Genomic DNA, 26,764 nt, shown 5'->3' with positions numbered 1-26,764 from the left:
ATGATTCTATGGCAGTAGCTGGCTGGGATAGGACCTCTGGGCTGAGAGTGAGGGGCATGTGGGTTCCAGAAACTTTCCCCTGTAGTAGTTAAGGAGTTCTTTCTGGGGACGACTGTGTGAGATTACCACAACTTCACACACAAGATTTATTAAAAGTAGAGAAAAGGGTGGCTTTGCCCTGTGTTTACAAAATGACCTAGAGTCCAAGCCAAAAATGCAGTTAAAAACAAGCATACATATCAGTGATGGAAGGGTAAAAACATTTACAGAGCTGTTGTAACAATCCCCAAACCAAACATTACAAATCCAGGAAATTCAAGTTTAGATTACACTTAAATCCAAATGTGTTAAGGGATGGAAATGCACCATTAAACAACCTTAACTCTGCCCTGTGGTGACATCATGCAATAGCCATATGATTATGATTAAGGCACATTAGTGTGTGTGACCTCAGATTAAACAGATTTTTAAAGGCCTTGTAGCTGTTTCCCCTCATGTCTACATTACAGGGATTACACTATAGAAACAAAAAGCCATAACAGCCACCTTTCAAAGGCTTAAATGACCTTATGCAGAGCCTGCATTTCACAAACAGTCTGCACAGTTCTGCCTCAGCCAATTTCAGTATTGTCCTTTCACCTATGCAGATTGAAGATGATGTCAATACACCCTCCCATTCTCCACTGTGCTAAACAATGAATTAGGGACAGAGGTACAGACTCCGTCACAGGAACTCTTAAAGGGACCAAGGGCTATACACCTCCTTTCTTTGGGGACAGCATCTTTCTTTACTGGCCTGGGAAAGGTCCCCAAACCTTGGGAACATCACCACCACCCCAGCCAAGGAAGGGCGCATCCAGCTCAGGGAGTGTGTGCCCGGCCCCACCCCAAGCCAAGGAAGGGGATGTCCTTTCCAGGGCAGAGGAGGCCCCAGGAATCTAAAAATTGCATTTAGTTTTTTTAATCCAGCTTCCTGGCATTAAGGCGCAATAGCTGCCATTCCCATGGACTGTGAGAAATTGTTGCTAGTACAGGGCAGGGGAACAGGGTTTGGAACAGCTGGGGGATGGTATTACCCCCCCAAAACAGGCCGCTCTTCTGACCGTCTCCCTACTGCCTCCTAAAGCCCAGCCTTTCCTCTGAGCACAGGAGGGCCTCACCCAGCAGCTGAAGCTGCTCCAGGACGTCTCGCTGCATCTCCACAGCCATGCGGTGCACATGATGGTCAGAGCTGTTATACATCACTGCATTCTGGAACATCAGCATGAGGTCGCGCTGGAATTGGGCTGTGGTCCAAATCTGGCCCTTGGAGAGGCGCCTCTTTATGTTGGTTAAATCCATGGGTCTGGAAGGAGGCATGAAACTCAACTGTACATACCTAAGGACTCCCCTAACCTTGCCTGGATGGGGGTGGGCACTCTCTCCCTGAGATGGAGGCCTTGTTTTTGTCTCCCTGCAACCAGTGATTTCCCAACACCCCCCCCGCCCCAGTTTTGTGAGCTAGTTACATACCAATTTAGTGACTGTTTGGAAATCTGAATTTAAACTGAAACATTAATACACACTTTAAAAGCTTATACAGTGTATGATAAAATATGTGTATCTGAAAAAGTATAATAGATTTGAAAAGTATGAACATAGACTAGCTTCCTTGCTTCCTTATACAGCTGTTTTTTATTGTGTCAGTGCATTCATTTCGGTGATGTTGGCCAACCTAATAATTTCAAATGATGATTTGTAAGCAAAGTCTAAATGAGTTCTCCCTGACAGCTAGTGATGAGCTGGGGGGCTAAGGCTTCAGGGCCAGATTATAGTTACATTCACACCTAATCTACCTAGGTATCCAGCAAACAGAGCTGTGTTGTCCAAGTGATAGATTTTTGGCTGGGGTTAGGTTACAAACCACTTGAATGTGGGGGAAAGGGGGGTTGAAATGTTGTTCTTATTGTATGAGTAAAGGGCAGTAGAACTGTACTTAGCCTGTGATGATTTGAAGGCATCAAGAGAGAGGGTGGGGACCTGTCCCTCTCCACTGTTTAAAGACAGAGCTGATTAGGCTCCATAGATAGTCTTTTGTTCTGTTAAGTGACCACTGCAGCTGAAATCACTGACAATCAAGTCTAAGTGCTTAGTCCTGTTGTGGGGACAGTGTTCCTGTGGGTACAGTGTTTTTGTGTAAGAGACAGCCCAGACTGCACTAGCAGCGAGGTTCCCACACTGAGAGCTCAGCTGAAATCACAGAGCTGGTGGAACCTCAAGAGACCAACTCGCAGAGGTCACAGTGGTAGGTGACAGCAGAAGGTGACTGTGCAGGGCCACTGGCAACAGAACGGTGGAGTGAACGGTGGCACAATGAACAGCCATGGCCAGAGTGAACTGTGCCTTTTTGTCCCCCACCTGGAAGGTGTACTCACGTGAAAGCACCTGTGAACTCTGAGTCTCCACTGACCAAGGACAACACCGGTGAGTGGAGTGCGGTGGAGGGAAAAGTGAGGGGCATGTTAAATAAACATTTGTTTGTTGGACTATATTTTAGTCACTTTGCTCCAGAATGCTGGATTTGTGACTGGGAATGGAAACTTATATAAATATGTTTCCCAGTAGGCCAAGATTTTTAAAATGCAGTATTTGCCAAGGTTATCATCTCACATTGTTGCTGTCTTGGGAGGTCATTATGTTGGGGCGTTTCTGTACTAAACTTTATTATAATTAATTTTTACATAAGAATTTTTACATAAGTCCATATAGCCCAGTACCCTGTCTTACAACAGTGGTCAAGGCCAGGTGCTTCAGAGGGAATGAACAGAACAGGTAATCATCAAGTGATCCATCCCCTGTTGCTCAATCCCAGCTTCTGGCAAACAGGCTAGGGACACTCAGAGCATGGTGTTGCATCCCTCTCATCCTGGCTAATAGCCACAGATGGACCTATTCTCCAGGAATTTATCTAGTTCTTTTTAAAATCCTGTTATAGTTTTGGTCTTCACAGCATCCCCTGGCAAAGAGTTCCCTGGGTTGACTTTATATTGTGTGAAGAAATACTTCCTTTTGTTTTTTTTAAAACCTGCTGCCTATTAATTTCATTGGGTGACTGCTAGTTCTTGTGTTGTGTGAAGGATTAAATAAAATTTCCTTATTCACTTTCTTCGCACCAGTCAAGATTTTGTAGACCTCTATCATATCCCCCCTTAGTCGTCTCTTTTCTAAGCTGAAAATTCCCAGTCATTTTAATTTCTTCTCCTGTTTCATACCCCTAATCATTTTAGTTGCCCATCTCTGTACCTTTTGCATTTCCAGTAGGTCTTTTTTGGGATGGGGTAACCAGATCTGCACACAGTATTCAAGGTGTACATGTGCCATGGATTTCTATAGAGGCAATATGATATTTTCTGTCTTATTATCTATCCCTTTCTTAAAAAAGCAAAGTTTTCAGAGTAACAGCCATGTTAGTCTGTATTGCAAAAAGAACATAAGCTTTCGTGGGCTACATCCAATGAAGTAGACTGTAGCCCACGAAAGCTTATGCTCAAATAAATGTTAGTCTCTAAGGTGCCACAAGTGCTCCTGTTCTTTTTAAAAAAGCAAACAGAATGTTGGGAATCACTGACTGTCGCTGCACACTGAGTGGATGTTTTCAGAGAACTATCCACAATGACTGCAAGATCTTTCTTGAGTGTTAACAGCTAATTCAGACTCCTTCATTTTGTATGTATAGTTGAGATTGTTTTCCAATGTACATTACTTTGCATTTATCAACATAAATTTCATCTGCCATTTTTGTTGCCCAGTCACCCAGTTTTATGAGATCCCTCTGTAATTCTTCGCAGTCTGCCTGGGACTTAACTATCTTGAATAGTTTTGTATCATCTGCAAATTTTGCCACCTCACTGTTTACCCATTTTTCCAGATCATTTATGAATATGTTGAACAGCGCTGGTCCCAGTACCGACCCCTCAGGGATACCACTATTTATCTCTCTCCATTCTGAAAACTGATAATTTATTCCTACCCTTTGTTTCCCATCTTTTAACCAGTTACTGATCCATGAGAGGACTTTCCTCTTACCCCATGATGGCTTACTTTTCAAAAGTCAATTTAAATTAAATAATTGTTTTTAAATGTATATTTTTTTAGAAATCTAGACCTGTTGTGTGTTTTGGTGTAACTTGCATTATTCTTATGTTAAATTTGCATAATCCTAACAAAACATTTACTTTATTCATCTCTCTTTTATATATCTCATTGGTCCTGACACCCCCCCCTGTAAATTCGAACACCTCCCCTAATTTCAATTCCTGGGGAAACCACTGCCTGCAACCCCAAACACTGGAATTCTTAGGCCCAATTCGCAAGAGGAAAATGTCAAGAGCTTAAGAAAGCTGGAAAGAAACTGCGGATTTGGGTGATATGTATCACATGGCTAATTGACTTGCAATTATTTCTGAAAAAAAAGAAGTGACACTGAGCAGAAAAGAGGCATGATCCTGGTAATTAGCACCTGTCAAATCAACCCCAATTCCCTTGTGATTAAAAATGGCACATGTTAAGAAAAATATCTATAAAGAACAAGAATCTAATGGTGCCAGGGGAAAAGGCTGTGGGGGTGAGGGGGCGTTATAAGGACTACATCTTACTTTCTTTTGAAATCATTACAGAATTGATGGGTGAAGTGGGAGGTGGAAGAGGATGACCATGATTAGAAACACAGGCCATGAATAGAATGAGCTTCATCTTTAAAAAATGTACTTAATCCATCTGGGGGAAAAAGGATCTGAAACTCAGCTCCTTACTGGCAAGGGGAACCTTGCAAAACGGGAGTGATTGGGAGACTAAGGAGAGGGGAACCGCAAATGAGACAAGTTTACAACACAATATGATGATACAAGAACATCAGTGTGATTCTAGGCGGCATCAGCCTGTAACTGGCCCTTTCCATACAGCCCTGGAGCCTGCACTTGGCGTACTGCTGTCAGTGCTCAGCACACATTACTAGAACTCCAAACTGGAGGGAGCACAGAGAAGAGCAACCATACACTGAAGCAGTGAGGGGGTGAGAGTTCAAAACAAGTCATGGACAAAAGGCTAGATTCACAAACTGACTTTGGGTGCTTAAGTCCAACACCTAGGCACCACCGAGTGTCACAACAGAAGAGGTCACTCACTCTGTGCAGTAATTGTTCTTTGAGATGTGTCCCCCTATGGGTGCGCCTCTTCAGGTGCGCAGGAGCCTCGCAAACCCCTGCTCAGAGCTTTTCCATTAGCAGTGTATGGTCGGCCCATGCATGCACTCTGTACAACCTTGTGCTGCACACCAAGGGTCTATAGGGCTGCATGGGTGAACTGCCCCCAGTTCCTTCTCTATCCGACTGGCCGAAAAAGAGAGGAAGGAGGGTGGGTAGTGGAGCACCCACAGGGGGACACATCTCAAAGAAATACTGTTACTGTACACGGTGACAGAGTAGCAGCCGTGTTAGTCTGTATCCGCAAAAAAAACCAGGAGTACTTGTGGCACCTTAAAGACTAACAAATGTATTTTAGCATGAGCTTTCGTGAGCTGTGAGTAACCTCTTCTCCTCTGAGCAGTGTCCCTATGGGTGCCCCACTTCAGGTGCTTCCTGAGCAGTACCTCACAGGGAAGAGGGAGCTTCAGAACTGAGTCCAAGGCTGAAGCAGTACAGGAGAACCAAGTGCCACATCATCTCTGACGCTGTGGACCAAGTGTTTAGACAAGGTACACACTGAAGCCCAGTAGCAGCTCTGCATCTCTCAGTGTTTTTGAGCAAAGCTGTGGAAGTTACCTGTGATTGGGCAGAGGGCACATTTATCCTTTGGGGTAGGAGGCAGAGCACCACTTGCATTGTAGTGAGCAACCGCACACCCAGAGCGCCATCTCAACAGTCTCTGCATAAAGATTATGAACCACTTGGTCCTTCTGTGCTGGAGTCAGTCTAGGTGATTTCCAAAATAGCTTGATCCTATCTAGATAAAAGGCCAGTGCCCGTCTGGTATCTTAAGTATGAACAGAGGTTTCATGCTGAGATTTACGTTGTTTGGGGAAAACACTGGTAGACGAATCCCTTGGTTAAGATGAAAATCCAACAATACTTTAGGTAGGAATTTAGGGTGCAGCCATAAAGGGACCCAGACTTGAATATCCTGTGGGAAATTTGAGAGTCCAGCTCCCATTTGTAGTCCTGGGAGAAGTGCCTGCTGATCATATTGGCTGTGACATTCTGGATTCCAGGAAGGTAAATGATTGAGATATGAAGAAGTTATCTTGTGCAGCAGCGATGGTTCTTCAAGATGTGTGTTCCTATGTGAGTAACTTCCTCTTCTTCTTCAAGCGGTGTCCCTATGGATGCTCCACCGTAGGTGACTCCAGAGCAGTATCTCGCACTGGAGGCTGAGACTTCAGCATTAAGTCTGTTATAGCTAATAGCACTGTGGCATTGAATCTGGCGTCTGACTGCAGCAGAGTCCCCCAGGCTGGCATAGTGTTCTGCAAAGGAATGTGCAGATGTCCAGGTAGCTGCTCTGCAGATTTCGGATATAGGGATACCCTTGGAGAAAGCGACGGACGAGGAAACTGATCTCGTAGCATGTGTGTGGGACTGTGGATGGAGGTGCTAAATTATTAATCTGATAACAGAGTTTGATACAGTTCAAGACCCATTTGGAGAGTCTTTGAGCTGAAATTGCTGTGCCTTTAGACCTGACCATGATAGAGAGGAAGAGTCTTGGAGATTTTATAAAAGTTTTTGTCCTGTCCAAATAGAAGTCCAAGGCTCTCTTTACGTCAAGTGTATGGAGGATGGCTTCCCTATTATCCTGATGAGGTTTGGGATAAAGGATTGGAAGGTGAATGAGCTGGTGTGACGATGCGGTTCTGGCGGGACCCAACTGAGAGTGCCAATTCAGGACAAATCGCTTAAACAGGGCAGTTACAGCCCAAGGCTGGGGTTTTTCCACCTCTAAGGCAAACCAAACCAGCCAGACAAAGAGGACTTTGGTCTCGCCCCACTGGCTGACCACAAGTGACAAGCAATTCCCTTAGACACTCCAGTTTCCCAGTATCACCACCAGTGCCACTCGTCCTGGGGATGAATGGTTATGAAAACCAACACCCCAACAAAATAAAAAGGTTCTCTCGATCCCAAAGAATCAAGCTCCAGACCCAGGTCAATATACACATCAGATCTTACCCACAAATCATACTGTTGCCAATCCTTTAGAATCTAAAATCTAAAGGTTTATTCATAAAAGGAAAAAGATATAGATGAGAGCTAGAATTGGTTAAATGGAATCAATTACATACAGTAATGGCAAAGTTCTTAGTTCAGGCTTGTAGCAGTGATGGAATAAACTGCAGGTTCAAATCAAGTCTCTGGAGTACATCCCCCGCTGGGATGGGTCAGTCAGTCCTTTGTTCAGAGCTTCTGTTTGTAGCAAAGTTCCTCCAGAGGTAAGAAGCAGGACTGAAGACAAGATGGAGATGAGGCATCAACTTTTTATAGGCTTTTCCAGGTGTAAGAACCTCTTTGTCCTTACTGTGGAAAATTACAGCAAAATGGAGTCTGGGGTCACATGGGCAAGTCCCTGCATACTTTGCTGAGTTACAAGGCGTATTTGCCTTCTCTCCAGGGGTCAATTGTGTAGCTGATGGTTCTTAATGGCCCATCAAGCAGGCTAGGCAGAGCTAACACCAACTTGTCTGGGATGTCACCCAGAAGCACAGCACAAATTTGAAATACAGACAGTATAGAGCCAATACTCATAACTTCAACTACAAAATGATACATACATATAGACAGCATAATCATAACCAGCAACCCATAACCTGGTCTTAGACACCTTATATGACCCCCTTTACATAAGATTTGGTGCCACTACAAGACCTTGGTTGCAACCATGTTCTATATATATACTTTTAAAAGTAGACTGAGATCCCATTGTTGGGTAGGAAGCCTGGGTTGGGGAAAGGAGGTTCGCTAGCCCTTTGAGAAACCTCTTTGTTGTCAGGAGGGAGAAAATGGAGTACCCTTCTACTTGCTGGTGGAAGTTGCTACTGCTGCTAAGTGTACTTTTAGCGAGCTAATAGAGTCCCGATTTCTTGAGATTCAGCAAACAGTCTAGGATTACAGGTAGAGTGGTTGTATCCAGAGTGACTCCTATGGGCTGGCACCACATTCGAAATCTGGTCCACTTTTGTAGGTAAGTATGCTGGGTAGACATTTTCCTGCTGTGTAATAACACTTCCTGTACCTCTTCAGAGCAATATGATTCTATGTGCTGGAACCATGAAGGAGCCAGGCTTCGTGGTTGAAGGGCCACCTCCATTTGGAGATGCTTAAGTCTCAGTTGTCTAGCCTTTGTGGATCTGAACTTCAGTTGTTGGCATAAGCCACACTTATGTGGTTCTCTCCCAGACAGCGGATGCACTGAGAGCGTCTGTCAGTCACTGGGATAGATTTCTTGCAACTGAGACACTTCTTAAAGCCTGGTGAACCAGGCATACCCTATCCAGGGGGGTCCCTGGATGGCAAGTAGGGGAGTTGAAGAAAAGAAGTCTAAAATCAAATTTTGTGTTTTTTTGTAATCAAAGATAAAGGAGTTAAGAAACGAAAGGGAAGCTCCAAAAAGGTAGCTAAATTAACAATTCTGAAGACATTAACAATCTGCTAATGGACAGCTAAAGCCCTAACAACAAGGAGTCCTTGTGGCACCTTAGAGACTAACAAATTTATTTGAGCATAAGCTTTTGTGGCCTAGAGCCCATTTCATCAGACACATGAAGTGAAAAATACAGGATCAGGTATAAATACATGAAAGGATGGGAGTTGCTTTACCAAGTGTGGGGTCAGTCTAATGAGATAAATCAATTAAGAGCAGGATACCAATGGAGGAAAAATAACTTATGAAGTGATAAGAGAGTGGCCCATTACAGACCCTTGACAAGAAGGTGTGAGTAACAGTAGGGAGAAATTAGTAATGGAGAAATTAAGTTTAGGTTTTGTAATGACCCAACCACTCCCAGTCTTTATTCAGGCCTAATCTGATGATATCCAGTTTGCAAATTAATTCCAGTTCTGCAGTTTCATGTTGGAGTCTGTTTCTGAAGTTTTGTTGTTGAAGAATTGCCACTTTTAGGTCTGTTATTGAGTGACCAGAGAGATTGAAGTGTTCTCCTACTGGTTTTTGAATGTTATGATTCCTGATGTCAGATTTGTGTCCATTTATTCTTTTGTGTAGAGACTGTCCGGTTTGGCCAATGTACATGGCAGAGGGGCATTGCTGGCACATGATGGCATATATCACATTGGTAGATGTGCAGGTGAACGAGCCCCTGATAGTGTGGCTGATGTGATTAGGTCCTATGATGGCGTCCCTTGAATAGATATGTGGACAGAGTTGGCAACGGGCTTTGTTGCAAGGATAGGTTCCTGGGTTAGTGTTTTTGTTGTGTGGTTGCTGGTGAGTATTTGTTTCAGGTTGGGGGGCTGTCTGTAAGCGAGGACTGGCCTGTCTCCCAAGGTCTGTGAGAGTGAGGGATCGTCTTTCAAGATAGGTTGTAGATCCTTGATGATGCGCTGGAGAGGTTTTAGTTGGGGGCTGTAGGTGACAGCTAGTGGCATTCTGTTACTTTCTTTGTTGGGCCTGTCTTGTAGTAGGTGACTTCTGGGTACTCTTCTGGCTCTGTCAATCTGTTTCTTCACTTCACCAGGTGGGTATTGTAGTTTTAAGAACGCTTGATAGAGATCCTGTAGGTGTTTGTCTCTGTCTGAGGGATTGGAGCTTGGCTGTAGTCAATGGATCGTGTGATGTGGTCTGGATGAAAGCTGGAGGCATGTAGGTAAGTACAGTCAGTAGGTTTCTGGTATAGGGTGATGTTTATGTGACCATCGCTTATTGGCATTGTAGTGTCTAGGAAGTGGACACTTTGTGTGGACTGGTCCAGGCTGAGGTTGATGGTAGGGTGAAAATCGTTGAAATCTTGGTGGAATTCCTCAAGGGCCTCCTTCCTATGGGTCCAGATGATGAAGATGATGATGATGTCATCAATGTAGCGCAAGTAGAGTAGGGGCATAAGGGGATGAGAACTGAGGAAGCGTTGTTCTAAGTCAGCCATAAAGATGTTGGCATACCGAGGGGCCATGCGGGTACCCATAGCAGTGCCGCTGACTTGAAGGTATACGTTATCCCCAAATGTGAAATACTTGTGGGTGAGGACAAAGTCACAAAGTTCAGCCACCAAGTTTGCCGTGACATTATCAGGGGTACTGTTCCTGACAGCTTGTAGTCCATCTTTGTGTGGAATGTTGGTGTAGAGAACTTCTACATCCATAGTGGCCAGGATGGTGTTTTCTGGAAGATCACCAATGGATTGTAGTTTCCTCAGGAAGTCAATGGTGTCTCAAAGATAGCTGGGAGTGCTGGTAGCATAGAGCATGAGGAGAGAGTCTACATAGCCAGATAATCCTGCTGTCAGGGTGCCAATACCTGAGATGATGGGGCATCCAGGATTCCCAGGTTTATGGATTTTGGGTAGCAGAGGGTAATGGCCTATACAATGTGGTATCTAGCAGCCTCTTGTTCATATTCCGACCTATTAATGATGATGACAGCACCTCCTTTGTCAGCCTTTTTTATTATGATGTCAGAGTTGTTCCTGAGGCTGTGGATGGCGTTGCGTTCTGCACAACAGATTGGACTTCTACACAGAGTGCTTCCGTCGACGTGCACGAGCTGAAACTGTGGAAAAGCACGTTGTGCAAGTTGATGGAAACACTCTATGTAGAAGTCCAGTCTGTTGTGGAAAAGCAGCATCACTTGCCCCATAACCTTAGCCATTACCCTCTGACCCCACTGAGGATTACAAAAAGAAACTACATCATCTGCTCAAGAAACTCCCTAAAGAAGCACAGGAACAAATCTACACTGACACAGCCCTAGAGCCCCGAACAGGGGTATCCTACTTGCTACCCAAAATCCATCAAGGGCTCGAGAGGCGCATGCGGGCCTGAAGTGGAGCACCCATTAGGGCACTACTGAAAGACCCACTGCTCTGCCGTTGACTCACCCTGTAGGCACCTCAGTTTCTGCTGGTGGGCATATGGGTCCTGACACTACCAAGCTCCTTGGCCTCTAGCACACACCTAAGCCCCAGCAGGATTCTCCAGCAAGGAACTGCCCTGCCTATCTCAGTGTGGCAAGTGTGCTTTGAATATGCCTACCCTACACAAAAGACTGCTGGGGTAAGAGTTTTTTGGGTAGGTTGGCTGGTACAGGTATCCCAAGAGCTCAGAGGTTAGGGCCCTCACCTGGAATGTGGGAGAGGTAGGTTCAAATCCGTGTGCCAAGAAATTAGCCATACAAAATTAGAACATTGCCAGCAGGAGAGTGTGGGAGACCCACCCCCAAACAGTGAGTAGCCCAGCAGTTAGGGTGCTCCCCTGGGATGTGGGAGATCTAGGTCTGACTCCCCATGCTGCCTGATTTGGAGCTGTGACTTGAATCCTGGACCCTATAGCGCAGGTGAGAGCTATCACAACTAGTCTGTTGGCTACAAGGGGTGGATGTTTCCCCCTTTATCGTCCCCCACCTGCCACCTTGCCTGCTGGTTCTTGGAGGCATCGCAGCAGGGGATGGGGCTAAGAACATGATAACAGCTTCAAAGTATTTGAAGAGTGTAAACCTGCAGGAGGAAGTGGGAGTATTTTAGGTGGGCCAAAGGTGCGACTTTTCAAAAAGGAACATGGATGCTGAAAGGCAAAATGGAGGCGGTAATATAAGAAAAAGTTTCTGGAGAGTGAGGTCTATTCAGGGAGAGTCTCCTTGGGAGAGCTGGGGCAGGATGGGAGTCCCACCGCTTTGGACTAAGCCTTGGAGAAGAGACTGTAGGGAACCTTCCCACCTTGGTCTCTGATGGGAGGCAGATACCATGGTGACGAGCATGGGACAGATGACACAAAGTTGCCCCATAGCTTTTTCCTCTCTACATGCTGGGGCTCTCGGAAGGTGGAGGAAGCAGATGAAAATGCTTTAGAAGAGCCGCCTTCCTACCTTCTCACCACATCCTTGTACCCAGGAGCCTGCTTGTCTGACACTGGCTTCAGGAACGGGCCACAGTACCTAGAAGGACAAGCCCAAAGAGACAGGAGAGAATCAGGTTTGTCCCCCACTGTTCACATGACCCTTGAAGAGGGGGCAGCAGGCCCACTATTCCTCTTCCCTGGAGCCCATGAAGGCTGATGGGCCAGTGACTAGCAATCCCCAAGGGAAATACGGGAATGATGGCAGGAAACCTCGGAGTCCACTGTTCGTGGTCGCTAAGGCAGGAATCTGAACTCAGTTTCCTGCTCAAACCAGTGGCTGCCAAGTTAATCAGATGGAACATGCAGCAGGGCCAGCGCCTTGCGTTAGCCCGATCCCTGCAGCAGGAGGCATTCCTGCTACAGAGACAGTGAACCCAGTGAGAAATGATCCATTTTACTCTTGCCCTCATGGAAGGGCCCTGGGGCTAGAGTTAGGGAAAGTGTGGACAGGGGCGATGCAAGTTTCACTCCCAGCTCCACTGCTGCCCCTCAATCCCAATCTGCAGCCCCTCTGCTATTCTAGCCCTGGACTTCTTTCCCACTCCCCCTAGCTCTGACACTGCCCTCAGCCCCCCGACACTTCAGTCCTGCTCCCCACACCTTAGCTCTGGTGAGTCCCTTCAGTTCACAGATTCAAAAAGTCCAAGGCCAGAAGGGACCATTGTGACCTTCTAGTCTGACCCCCTGTATAACACATGCCAGAGAACTTCCCCCAGATAATTATGAGCTGTCCCCCAGAGATACATACCTGTGGCTGGCTATCATCTTCCAGATGGACAGCAGCGTCTTTTTGAAAAGCAAATGTCGCAGTGGGTTAGCGCAGCCGAGAGGCACCCTGCACAGAGGAGAGGTTATCAACTCATCATGCCAGATAAGGAGCAGGGGGATGTACTGCCACTGCTGGCTTCCCGGACACTCAGGAGGAGAGAAGGTCACTGCTCGTTAGCTTGTGGTCTAAACAAAACACCTTCCAGGTAGCTACAGGGCAAGTCTCCCCATCAGGGATGTATGGAGTGGCTCCCCCATCAGGGATCTATGGGGAAGTATTTCCCAAGCCACTTCCTTTGTTTGGGTCCCTCCAGAGACACTCATTTTGGGGTTCAGCTCAGCTGCAACAGCTGCCATTGGACCCACAACTCTCAGGCTAGAATAGATCTTTGGCAATGGCTCAGTGATGGCAGACACACCAAGGCACCATGTGATGCCATGTGCGGAGTTTACTAAAGGCAGCAAAACCTGGGGAGAAGTCACTGAGCTCCTGCTGGAGCCACGGGACCATGGTTCTCTCTCGGGCTGGTGGTGGAAGGTCTCTTTTGCTCAGATCCACAAAGGGACTTTTGGCATTGCTGTGAGCCACACAACTCCTGCTCAGCTGCTATCTAACCCTCACCAGGTTGTAAAAGTTCCCTCAGCACTGAAGCGTCTGCCTCTGGGGATGAGCTCTTCTGCCTCAGGCAGGTGTCTGGAGGCCCATCTCATGTTTAAGCCTCAATGAGATCCTCAAATGGATGGAAACAGGCACTCCTGTTTAGCTTGCCTGCAGGGTCCAGGCTGGCAGGCATGCCCAGAGCATGGCTGCCCTGCACAGCATGGCCAGGAGGGAGAGGGTAATAGCCTCTCTTATGGCCTTTAGCTTAGTGGCTAAGGTACGTACCTCGGAGGTGGGAGACCCAGTTTCAGTGCCCCTTTCTATTTGGTGAAGCAAAGGGCCTTGCTTTAAGGTAAAGCCCCTCACCACTGTCCTGGTGAAGAGCCCAGGTAGGGGTCTCAATCTCTCTTGTTGAGGCCATTACACTTTTTATTAATGAATTAAATATGAATGAGGTCAGAGCACAAGTGAGCATGACTCTATAGTCCAGGGGTAAGGGCCCCTATCTGATGAGGGAATCCCTCTTCACTCTTCAGAGTGGGGACTGAACAGGGGTTTCCCACATCCCAGGGAGTACCCTGAGATTAGAGGTTTTGTTAGATCTGCTCTAGGAAGTATTTTAGGAAGTTCTCTCATTAATGTGTCATGGTGCTATGCAGCAGGTCAGACTAGATCATCACAGTGGGGCCTTCTGGCCTTGGAATCTATGACCCTATAAGGAAGGCCTAAGCCACCTGACTCCAGGAGAGGGCTCCCGGCTGTGGATCGCAAGCAGAGACAAGTGGCTCCTGACACCCTAGATTTAGGAACTGAATGCTGTGAGGGGGTGGGGCTTAGGATACTTCCCTCTCCTCAGCCTCTCCCACTGGCCAGTTTAGGTGGTGCCTGCATAGTGTGTTGATGTGCTGAGGATCCTGTTGTGGGGTGATCACCCGCTCCTGCCCGGGAGGGGTTAAAAGTAGCCCTGGGAAAGGGCTGCGGCAGGGAAAGCTGCTAATAGGCTGATTGGGGAAGCAGCCACAGCTGGGCCACGCCCCAATAAGGCCTCAGCTGGCCCTATAGAAAAGGCTGGGAGCCAGGAGCTCAAGAGTCTCTCTCTAGCTGTAGAGGAAGACGGACCTGGCTGCAGGGACCTGAGTAGAGTACCTGGGTGGAGCAGGGCTCGGGAAAGGCAGAGGAGCTGGGGAGCTCCAGCCTGGAAAGCCCCAGGCTGTGGCCTAGCATAAAGCCAATGGGTACTGGGGGTTGCAGAGGGCAGCCCAGGGGTAGGCAAAGGCAGAAGGTCCAAACCCAACCTTGCTGGTGATGAGTAGGCTGACACTGCAGTCTGCCCCAATGGCAGTGACTGCCCCAGCTAGACAATGACTGGTAGTAGCCTTATACTGAGGTGAGGTGGGGATAGTGGGTGGGGGCTCCCCAGGGAGGGGAGACCCTGAGACAAAGGGGTTACTGCCAAGGGGCAGCACCCCAAATAATGGGGCACCGGGTCTGGGAGGGACACGGGCCTGCAGAAAGCACTCTGGAGGCTGGATGAGCTAATTCTCAGAGACAACCAGCAGGAGGGGCCGCAAGGGTGAGTCCCACCTTGCTACAATCCCATTCTTAGGCGCCTCATTGTATAGGGACCCTCAGCACCTAATCCAGGCTTTGTGGGTTCCAATGATATTCTAGGCACCTGAACATTAGCTGTTGCAATGTCTAAGTTCCTTTGTGGATCTAGGCCTTGTCCCTGCTGCAGCCCTCCAGTTCCCATGTTCCATCCCCTGGCCCTACATCATACCCAGTCTCCTGCCCCCTACGTGCACAGAACTCACGTGGGAGTCTATGAGATGATGGCCTGTCACATTAAGGATGTCTGCGTCCTTGTGCTACAAATATGGGAATGGCTGTGAAATGAATGAAGCAGGACAAGGAGTCCAGTCTTTTGTTTTTCTCTCTGCAGAAAGAGAGGCTCTAATCGGTGTGAATATCTCCATAGGAGGAGGCAGTGATGGCTCTGACTGGTGGGTGTCCGGTATGCAGTGTTAGTACAGTTACTCCACTACTAAGTCACAGTGTAGCAAACTGCTAATCAGCCAGGACTTGAGGCACAAGAAGACACAGGGTCATAGGTAGCAATCATCGAACGCACTGTAAGCTGAATCAGGGCAGCTCTGAGGAGAGGCCAGGAAGCTGGGTCCAGGACTGGGCAAGAAGCCACAAACCACATTGGGGCAAAGGGCTTTATTGTGGTGACTTTTGTTCTCGTTACTATCCTGGAGGGATAGATTTTATTTTATGTTCTGCTTCATCCTTTTTCTTTGGAAAGCCAAACCAGCTTCTCCAGTGTGTAACAGTCTGTCACACACCCTCCCCATGGCAGGGCTGGCTTGGCTGCCTCAGCACATCTCCACCTGGAAGTGGGACTGGATTCTTGTGCCTGGCAGAGCATACCAGGTAATCTCAACAAACACTGGGGTTTCCTGTACATTTGGTTCCCCCGACTCCCCATTTCACTTTACCTGCATTAGGACTAGCATCCAAAGGTTAGAAGCTCTATCGCCCCCCCCAGGCAGCCAGGGCCCCCTCCTTCCCCGTTCCCTGGCGTTCGCTCACCTTCCCTGAGATGACCCCCTCCATGTACATGTTCTCTGTCTTGGGCCTATGGAGACAGGTCCACACTACGGCATGCAGGTGGAGCGAAGGGGCCACAGCATCAGCAGCACCTACCAGACCCAGGGCTGCACTACTCAACTGTGAGGAGGTTGGGCTCATGAGACTGGAGTCCACCAGGGACGCTCTAGAAGGACTGCAGCTATCGCTGTCGTAATGTGGGAAGAGATCGTTGTATTCCTCCAACAAGTGGCTCTCACCCTGAGCTTGTTCTTTAGGCTGCTCCAGAACATCAGCCTGGGAACAAACAGAAAGGAGGAATAATGCCTGCAGAGCTGGGTACCTCAGTGACAGATCAGCTGGACTCCCCCAGTCAGGGGCCAGGCTTGTTGCATGTGCCCTTATTACAGCCAAGCTTCAAGGCAGGGCCTTCATGGTCTTGTGGAAGCTGTTCTAGCAGGTGGGCAGAAAGGGAACCTCCACCCTGTAGGAGCTGTGCTGAGCTGTGGGTCTCCCTCTGTGCATGTGACACTCACTTTCAGCCTGTCAGGCCACCAGTCTTCATGGGACAATATCCTCTCCCCACACTTTTCTCGTGTTACCAGAGTTCAGAGAGTGATCACACACTGTCCATCAATGAGGCAGTCCCCAAAGAACAGCCCAGATGGATGTTACCTTCTGCTGGTCAGTCCAGAAACTAGGAGGAGTGGTGTACAGGGGAGGTCCAGGGATAGAAAAGAAGCAGAATGACTGGCTGTTAACAGAGTTTAGCAAGGGAAGGGGCCTGACCAGTAGCAAAAAGAAAATGGCTGTGGAGGGAAAACTGGGCCATAGGGTGTTTGTGTGATCTCTCGACCCAGGTTTGAGCTGGTTCCTGCTCTGGAGGAAAAGGTTGGGGGCTTAGATAGCAGCTTCAGTCACCAAGAAAGGCCATGCTGGTACTGAAAGGGAGGCAGCAGACACATGGCAGGGGGAGATGATGATGGACTAGTTGAGGAAAAGGAAGATGGGAGAATGTGGTAACTAAGGCACGTGGTCAACAAGGAAACAGGTACCGGTACCTTGGCAAAGAGGGACAGCAAGCCAAGGGGGTTGTAGCATAACTAGTGATCAAGAAGCTACTAAAAGAGCCCACCAGGAAACAGACATGTGATCCTGACTAGTCAGAGAACAGTGATGTCACTGGCCTGTAGCCCACAACGGAACCCTGAACTTTGCTGAACTGATCGTGCACAGACAGGAAGGCTTCTCAAAACGCATGGGCCCTCTCCTCTACAGAGCCGCTTGCACTCCCAGAGTCAGGGCAGTCACACCTCAGGAAGTTCTGAACACCATAAAAGAATCTTGAGTCAAGATGTGTGAATCTGAGCCAAAACTTTCCCGGCTGTTGGAAGAGAGTCATGGGCCACTCTTGACCCAAAGAGCCAATACCAAATTCAGGGAAGGAATCTTCCCTTCCTCTTTCAAACATGCAATAGTCCAACCAACACTGAAGAATCTCATCCCAGATACATCAGTTCTAGCCAACTACCAGGATCAGTATCCACACCAAACCTTCGGTTCCTGAGCAAGCTCACAGAGAAGCTAACCAAAGGCCAACTACAAGCTCACCTAGGAACACAGGAATCACCATATTGGATCAAACCCAAGATCCATCTAGTCCACTGTCCATATAGACCAGAGAGAAGTGTTACTTAGGGTGCTACAGGGGGCATAACGAGAAGTAGTGGACTGACTTAGAACAGGGCACCTTGGAAAGTGCCAGAAGGTGAGATTTGAGGCTGTGGAACAGGCTCCCCAGGGAGATGGAGACTCTGGAAACTGGAGTGAGCTCTAGAGATACATCTCCAGGACACCCTTGACCTGGCTGTACAGGAGAAGCAGGTGGACCCGCAAAGGCATTTTTCATCTCTCGTATCTGACTCTGTGACATGGCAAAGCAAAGAGCTTGGCCACAGATAGCAAGGGTACTGTCCTACCCAGCATCATCATTGCTTTTATTACAGTAACACCTAGAGGTGTGAAACTGAGATGGTCTGGCCTGAGCCCTGCAGGGACACACAGGAGACAGAGTCTAATACAGAAGACAAAGTAAGGATCATTATCCCCATTTTACAGATGGTGAACTGAGACCCAGAGAGATTCAGTGACTTGCCCGAGATCACACAGGCAGTCTGAAAGGAACCCAGGTCTCTAGAGTCCCAGTCCACAGCCTTAATAACAAGAGTAGGTGCTTTCATGCATTTACCTTCACAGTGCCTGGGAGCTCCCCCTCCAATGCACTCATGTCTGAGGAAGTCTCCTCCAGAAGCAGCTTCCTGTTCTTCTCTTCCTCCTCCAGTTCTCCTGCATTCTCCACTGGAAACTGCAGCTCCCTCTGCTCTCTTGAATCCCCTTCCTTCCCTTCTGGGACCTGGGGCTCTCCTGTCTCCTCTCCTAGAATCTGCTGTTCCTCAGGTTCTCCAGCCTCCCAGCCCAGGACATGCAGCTCTCCTGAGACCTGTGTTACCCACTCCTCTCTTCCTGGGACGTGCAGTTCCCCAGCCTCTTCTATCAGGAGCTGCAGCTGCTTTTCCTCCTCTCTTGGGACTAGTGGTCCCACCATTTCTTCCTTGAAGCTCAGGGCTTCCCTTTCCTCTTGCTGCCCAGAGCCACAGCAAGCCCAGTGATTCTGTTCTGAGTCTGTGCCACTAATGCAGAGGGGTTCCATGAGGTGGATCACCTGTAACACAGAGCAATTTATTACCAGTTTCAAACTACGAGAACACGAGTGATTAGGAGGGAGGGATCAGCAGCACAAACCCCATAGGGCTCTTCCATTTCAGCCGCCTTTTCACCTTCAGGGACTTCTAATAAAGCATAGCGTCTAAGTCAAGAGCCTTATTAAAAGAGCGTCAGCCCATCGCCTTTTAAATGGTCGGCTCTACATCAGGATCAGGAGACCCATAGGCAAGACAACCAGCCAGCCACTGTGCCCTCTTTGCCATATTTAAAGACAGACTTTCCTTTGAGAATACAATCAATCATTCATCTAACAGGGCTCGAGGGGTCTCTGTTGCTCCACACTAGCAGGTATACATGGCAGAGATGCTCAGAGCATCAGTGTTTCCAAGGCATTGTTCTAGAGGGATGGGTCAAGCAGACTCTTCTCATGCTACCCACCGCAGCAACCCTACCTCCAAGAGGAACTGCAGAAGACTGTCTTGTTCACACTGCCCTGCCTCTTCCTGGAGCTCTTCACTGCCATCCTCCCATACCAGAGGTTCCCTGGACTCCAGCCTGCAATCCTCTTCTTCTTGACTTTCCTCTTCTTCCTCCACAGCAGCCTCTTCAGTCATCCTCCAGCTCCCCACCTCCAGCTCCAGGCTGGAGTCCCAGGAGCTGCTGAGAGACAGGCAGCCACTGCTCTTCACAGACTCGATGGGAGACTCTTTATTGGACTCCAACCACAGCCACGCACGACCCATCTGCAAACATACACAAGGGGACAGGTAAAGCCATTACTTTACAAACTAATTCCAAACTGCACAGACTCCAGCTCATTCCCTTGCATACTCAGAAAGCCAAACATTGAAAAGTCACATTCAGAGCAGAATCTACTCCTGAGCTCCAATGTCACAGCCCATTTTCTGCTGCAATCAAAGGCCCCAGCTGCACCACAGAAACTGTAATCTCTGAGTGACTGAACTACACTCCTCTCTGGCTTCTCAGCACCCGACCCACGAGGGCACTCATCCTACTGTGCTCAGAGGGGACTGGGCAGGAATGCAGCTTACACCTTTGTCTGTCTTGTACAGAAGGGGTGCACTTTGGAGTCTCTCTCTTATTAGATGGAGAAGGTGGGGTCATGTGTGCCAGCCCTACGGGAGTTAGAACAGAGGAAACATAACCACCCATTTGTACTCCATTGGGGGAGAATTTTATGGGCACCTTAAGAAGATGAAAATATTAGAGCTATTTTGAAAAAGTGAAAAACGATTTCTTCAGATTCTCCTCAACAGCACAGACCCTGCTCACTTACATGGTGTAAATCCTGTATCATGCCAAAGAAGTCCATGGAGTTGCTCCAGATTCACATTAGAGTAACAAACAGGACTGGCCTATCCTCAAATCCTGAATCCTTACAATGTAATTCTGACCTGACAATCCATCAAAACCAACCACTCCCTTCTAAGCTCTTCTGGATGGACCACATACCAGTGCAAAGCTCTTGTGAGGCAGCTCTGAGCAGTGGTGTTGGAGTTTCATATTAGTCAGGTCGGGCCTGATTTGCAGAGGTGCTGAGCAGCCACAGCTCCCACTCACTGCACTTGGCCCTGGCAGTGCTCAGCATGCTGCAGATGAGGCCCATGGTACCCATCATTCCATGTGGCCTTGGCACCAGGAAAGCTGTTTTTTTACTTTCTGGAGATGGCAGCAGGAGGAGTTTGCTATTGAGACCCTCCTTCAATTTTACTGTTGGAGGAAACAGATGGAATTTGATTCTTGAAATGACAATGAGACAACATGATGACTCAAATTGGTGCTAAGTAAGCGGAAAGGCACAACACAAACTGTACTTATCTCTTATTAGCAGTCTGGACTCTGAATGTACAGGAAGACTCAGCTAGATCTACATTTCTGCAATGGGGCTACGTTACTGCTACTGCAAGAACTTTCACTTTAGCGTTGTCTGACTAATACATTTAAAAATATAGTATTGCACAAATCTGCTCCTGAACTAATTTAATATTAAAGTTTGTGTACATGTATAATACATGCCCAGGAAAAAGGCCTGTTAGACATGATATGCTTGGAAAAGAGGAGACTAAGGGGGGATATGATAGAGGTATATAAAATCGAGTGATGTGGAGAAAGTGAATAAGGAAAAGTTATTTACTTGTTCCGATAATATAAGAAATAGGAGCAGCAAAGAATCCTGTGGCACCTTATAGACTAACAGAAGTTTTGCAGCATGAGCTTTCGTGGGTGAATACCCACTTCTTCGGATGCAAGCAGTGGAAATTTCCAGGGACAGGTGTGTATATATAAGCAAGCAAGAAGCAAGCTGGAGATAACGAGGTTAGATCAATCAGGGAGGATGGGGCCCTGTTCCAGCAGCTGAGGTGTGAAAGCCAAGGGAGGAGAAACTGGTTCTGTAATTGGCAAGCCATTCACAGTCTTTGTTTAGTCCTAAACTGATGGTGTTAAATTTGCAGATGAATTGGAGCTCAGCAGTTTCTCTTTGAAGTCTGGTTCTAAAGTTTTTTTGTTGTAAGATGGCCTGTGAATGGCTTGCCAATTACAGAACCAGTTTCTCCTCCCTTGGCTTTCACACCTCAGCTGCTGGAACAGGGCCCCATCCTCCCTGATTGATCTAACCTCGTTATCTCCAGCTTGCTTCTTGCTTGCTTATATATACACACCTGTCCCTGGAAATTTCCACTGCTTGCATCCGAAGAAGTGGGTATTCACCCACGAAAGCTCATGCTGCAAAACTTCTGTTAGTCTATAAGGTGCCACAGGATTCTTTGCTGCTTCTACAGAACCAGACTAACACGGCTACCCCTCTGATATAAGAAATAGGGGCCATCAAATGAAATTAATGGGCAGCAGGTTTAAAACAAATAAAAGGAAGTTCTTCACGCAGCGCACAGTCAACTTGTGGAACTCCTTACCTAAGGAGGTTGTGAAGGCTAGGACTATAACAGGGTTTAAAAGAGAACTAGATAAATTCATGGAGGTTAAGTCCATTAATGGCTATTAGCCAGGATGGGTAAGGAATGGTGTCCCTAGCCTCTGTTTGCAGAGGGTGGTGATGGATGGCAGGAGAGAGATCACTTGATCATTACGTTAGGTTCACTCCCTCTGGGGCACCTGGCATTGGCTATTGGGCTGGATGGACCTTTGGTCTGACCCTGTATGGCCATTCTTATGTCCCTACTGCTTCCTTCACAGAATATCAGGGTTGGAAGGGACCTCAGGAGGTCATCTAGTCCAACCCCCTGCTCAAAGCAGGACCAATCCCCAGACTGATTTTTGCCCTGATCCCTAAGTGGCCCCTTCAAGGATTGAACACACAACCCTAGGTTTAGCAGGCCAATGCTCAAACCACTGAGCTATCTGTTGCTTCTTTGGGGGAACCTAACATTCTAATACATTGTTCCTGTCTCACAATCTGCTTAACATCCAAGTCACACAATGTACAACTCCCATTAGGAGAGACAGTTGGTGTCAGATAAGTTCTATTTTTCGTAGGTTTGGTTAAACTAGACAAACTTCAGTGCAGTTTTTCCTGTGCCCTAATGTATTTGCAGCAGCACTTTCCTGTTTGCTATCATTTGAGACATATTTAAATCATTCTGCTAGTTAACTCCTTCATCATTAGACGCAGGGAGCAGCATTTAATTCCATTTCATGACAGTTTCTTTATCCCATTCTCCAACGTTAGGGCAACAGCCCCAAGACAGGTCAGAGTCAAAATCTCCCACTTTCACTTTCAGCTTCTTTGCAGGTTGGTACCAGGACTTTGGCAAACTTAGAGGGAAGGAAGAGGAATGGAGTATGGACAGGATGAAAGCTGATCAGTAATAATGGAGAGAGTAGAAGCGAACTGTCAATTTGTGACCAGGATGGGAAAGAGAACCAGGAAGCATTGAACCCAGCTACAGGTATCAGAGTTCTCAGATAACCCAGCAAGTCAACAACTGAGGAACCTGTGTCTTGAGGAAAAGAAGAGAAAACTATAGGAGACATACCTCATGTGCATCCTTGTGGTATGAAGCAAGCAGCTATTTAGAGAGGTTCTTCAAACCTCCTTTGAAGGCAAGCAATAGTAATCAGCCACGCCATATTAAGAAGAGTGCAGAGAGATTTCAGGAAGGGGGACACAGATAATAAGCTCATGTGCTGTCCCCCTGGAGTGAAAATACAAGATGCAACTGCAAGATGGACAGGGCTATTAGGTTGTCTGGCGAGTCGTCACTGATGACACGCTACAACCATTATGGGGAACTACAGATTTTCCAAGACTTCAGGGTTAAGATCCTGAAAGTCAAGTGATATTCTCAGGAATCCTTTTCGTCCAACAAATGAAGAAGGCAGAAAATACTGGAGATGAACCATTAGCTGCCTGACTGGTGTGAAGCTGAAGGTTTTGGTTTTGTGGAACACGGGTCCACATTACAGTGGGAGAAGAGGCTGTATGAACAGTACGGCCTGCATCTCACAGGTAGGATTTAGATTAATAGATTCCCAGGCCAGAAGGGACCATTGTGATCACCTAGTCTTACCTTCTACATAGCACAGGCCAGAGAACTGCCCAAAAATAATCCCTAGAGCAGATCTTTTAGAAAAACATCCGTCTTGATTTAAAAATTGTCCGTGAAGGAGAGTCCATGATGCCACTTGGTTCATTGTTCCCAGGGTTAATTACCCTCACTTTCAAAAATGTACACTTTATTTCCAATCTGAATTTGTCTAGCTTCAATTTCTAGCCACTGGTTTGTGTTAGATTGCTCTGAATCTCTCTGCTAGACTGAAGAGCCCATCATTAAATATTTGTTCCCCACGCGGATACTTAGACTGTAATCAAGCCACCCTTTAACCTTCTCTTTGTTAGACTCAAAGAGCTCAATCTCTTTAGCTTATCACTATAAGGCAGGTTTTCTAATCCTTTAATTATGTCACTATTCTCTGAACCCCTCTCCAGTTTGTCAACATTCTTCTTGAATTGTGGGACCAGAACTGGACACAGGATTTCAGCAGTGGTTGCACCTGTGCCAAATACAGAGGTAAAATAACCTCTCTGCTCATACTCAAGATTCCCCTTTTTATGCACCCCAGGGTGGCATTAGCTCTTTTGGCCATGGTATCACACCGGGAGCTCACGTTCAGCTGACTATCCACCAGGACCCTCAAATCTTTTTCAGAGTCAGTGTTCCCAGGATAGAGTCCCCTACCCTGTAAATGTGGCCTACATTCTTTGTTCCTAGGTGTATACATTTAGCCATATTAAAACATACATTGTTTACTTGCATCCACTTTTCCAAGTGATCCAGATTGCTCTGAATCAGTGACCTGTCTTCTCCATTTATCATTCCCTCAATTTTTGTATCATCTGCAAACTTTCAGTCATGATTTTATGCTTTTTCCAGATGTGACAATGTGGGAATATTTCATAATATTTTGAGTCCAGCTTGTGCCTCAGTTTCCCCTATATGCTGTGTTGTTACCCAGTGGGTGGAAAAGGACGGTTTGTGTTCAGAGCAGGATAAGAGACTGGGGGTGGGTGTCATCTGTTCGGGGATAGGTCCCCATATCAATGGAACATTTGAAAAGACAATAGCAAAGCTAATTGACCAGACACTAACACCTAGCAACCAAGGACACGAAGGGATTTGGATCTCCCCACTTCTCAGCAGGGAGGCTCCCCCTCTGGAGAACAAAAGACTGGGAAGGTGGGGGGATCAGAGTTGGGGGCTGGAAGGAGATAGGGGTCTCCCTGGAATCTGAGGAAGGTTAGACTGAAAGACATACAGAGCTTAAACCAAAGGGTTCACTACAGCTTGGCTGGGCTCTGGGTTGACCAGAATAGACTATTCTTCGGGTAGCACAGAGGAATGAAGGTAAAGGACTTCCTGTGCTGTGTTCCAGTTAATGAATAAACCCTACTGTTTTGACAATGCTGTATGAGGTGCATTAATCCTGGAGGAGCGTACAAGTCTCCAGCAGGGTCTGTCTCAGCTGGACTCACTGAACGGAGCTCACATTGTGAAGGAGTGGGGCCGAAGGCCCAAAGGTCCAGTCTAAGGAGGCAGTGAAGCCACATGCCTTACCCTGGAAGAAGAATGAGATGCCTCGGGGGTCCTCCTAAAGACCATTCCAAAGCACCAATGCTGTGGATCCATGACACCAGGTTATTGATAAAAATGTTAAATAGCAGAGGGCCTACAACCAACCTGTGCAGGACCCCCCTGGAAACAGCTGCTTGATGACAATTCTCCATTTACAATTATATTTTGAGAGCTGGCAGTTATTACATGGATTAAAAACTTGGCTATGTGAAATATTTTACGTTTTAGTTTTTTAATCAAAATATTGTGTGGTACCAAGTCAAATCCTATACGGAAGTCTAAGCATATTACATCAACACTATTACTTTTATCAACCAAACTGGTAATTTCATCAAAAAAAAAAAGATATCCCATTAGTATGACAGGATCTATTTTTCCATAAACTTGCTTGCCCGAAGACTAGCTAGAGCAGCTAGGTGACATTAAAATAACATAAGAGGAAAGCGACAGAGTCCTGTGGCACCTTATAGACTGACATATTAGAGTATAAGCTTTCATGGGTGAATATAGTCCCAACTATCTGTATGTGGTGCTACAAAAGCTCATTACCCAAAGCTGAGGAAAATTATGAGCAAAATTGATAGGGCAGAAAAAAAACCTCAGAAAAATATGAATAATTAACTCTTCCAAAAACTTCAGATTTTCAACTGGCAAACAAGCCACATTTGCACAATCCAGAGAGAAGAAATGTTGGCTAAAAGCCCATCCTGGTTCAGTGGTGAAATGAAGGCAGAAATTACAATACAAAAACTATATATAAATGGTAAAAGGGGAAATACATAGCAATCAACACAAACCAGAAGTTATGAGCCGCAGAAAATTGATAAGGGAAGCTCAAGACATCAGGACAAAAAAAATCTATGACTGGAAGAACTAAGAGTAAAAAGGAAGTTTTTAAAAAAGTTTATAAGGAACTAAAGGAATCTTAGCAATGGTATAGACTCTTTACTAGATGGTGAGATTGTTAATAATGATGCATGTTGACCTATGATCTAGTCTATCTTTGAGTTGCATTAGAGGACATTGGCTGACAATTATTATAATGCAAGTAAGAGGTAGAATGGTGACTGGTTTATAATGCTTATTAGAGTTAACTATGCTGCAAAGTAAATGGGAGAACTAAACTAGTAAAAGTATAAGGCTTTGCTATAGTATAAAGGTAACATTTATTTAGTGTGAGGGCTAGTGCAGCAGGTTTAATTTTCAGTTAGCCAAAGTAGGCCTGAGGGTTTGATCCTGAGGTCATATAATTGTGCACTCTCATACTGTCACAAACAAGTTAACTGCAGAAATATAGTACACAACATAATTGTTTAAATCAATTTAAAACAGATGTTTAGGTGTTTTTGCAACTAATAATGGAAATAATTGTATTGATGCAAATGATTTATTAAAGACTTTACTGACATGTTATTTGAGTCAGTAGTCAGAAACCTAAGTATGGTCACGTGGAACACCATACATGAACAAAGGGCAGGCCCCATTTTTATTACAGTAAAATCTGGCCGTTGATCCGTATGGGTTATATACCCTAAAGGTACAGGAGATTGAAATATTTGCTTAAATTCTTGGGTGCACTGACTTTGCCAACTGGCATCAACTGGATCAGGACTCACTCTCTGAGGTGCTCTACTGAATGATTCCGTCGATTGTTGTTTTCCATGAGTCTTAGGAGTATGTTCATAACCTTAAGAGCTACCTTTTTGGTTGTAGCTTGATGTTGTCTCTGGTCCTCTTCATAAGAGCAAGGACATATCCTGATGCACCTGTCCGAATTTCTTCTCCTCCCTTCCTCACTATGGTGAAACATTCCGGGCATTAGATGCTGTTCTCCAATCCAGGTGTGCACATGATTCTAAATCAGTTTGGATTTCCTT

General features: G+C 46.5%; 1 protein-coding gene across 1 annotated transcript; it reads right to left on the bottom strand.

Moving 5' to 3' along the window:
• Positions 1-139: 139 nt before the first annotated feature.
• Positions 140-20,110, bottom strand: LOC120370194 (bromodomain-containing protein 8-like). Its single transcript, XM_039484522.1, has 7 exons — positions 20,075-20,110; positions 19,230-19,520; positions 18,302-18,775; positions 16,196-16,350; positions 12,841-12,927; positions 12,061-12,129; positions 140-1,345 (listed from the first exon to the last, which is right to left on the bottom strand). The coding sequence occupies exons 1-7, from the start codon at positions 20,108-20,110 to the stop codon at positions 1,111-1,113; spliced, it is 1,347 nt and encodes a 448-aa protein (XP_039340456.1). The 3' UTR covers positions 140-1,110.
• Between the last annotated feature and the right edge of the window lie 6,654 nt (positions 20,111-26,764).

This window comes from Mauremys reevesii, linkage group 8 (assembly GCF_016161935.1).
Source record: "Mauremys reevesii isolate NIE-2019 linkage group 8, ASM1616193v1, whole genome shotgun sequence".
In the NCBI taxonomy this organism is placed as follows: domain Eukaryota; kingdom Metazoa; phylum Chordata; order Testudines; family Geoemydidae; genus Mauremys; species Mauremys reevesii.
The sequence above is the reverse complement of the archived record's forward strand: the minus strand, read 5'-3'. Positions and strand labels throughout refer to the sequence as shown.

Coding starts and splice junctions, on each gene's coding strand:
- LOC120370194 (XM_039484522.1), bottom strand. CDS start 20,110: ATGGACTTCTTTGGCATGATACAGGATTTACACCAT. Junction 12,130..12,840: donor AAGATGATAGCCAGCCACAG/GTATGTATCTCT, acceptor TTGTCCTTCTAG/GTACTGTGGCCCGTTCCTGA. Junction 1,346..12,060: donor TACAAGGATGTGGTGAGAAG/GTAGGAAGGCGG, acceptor GCCTCCTTCCAG/ACCCATGGATTTAACCAACA.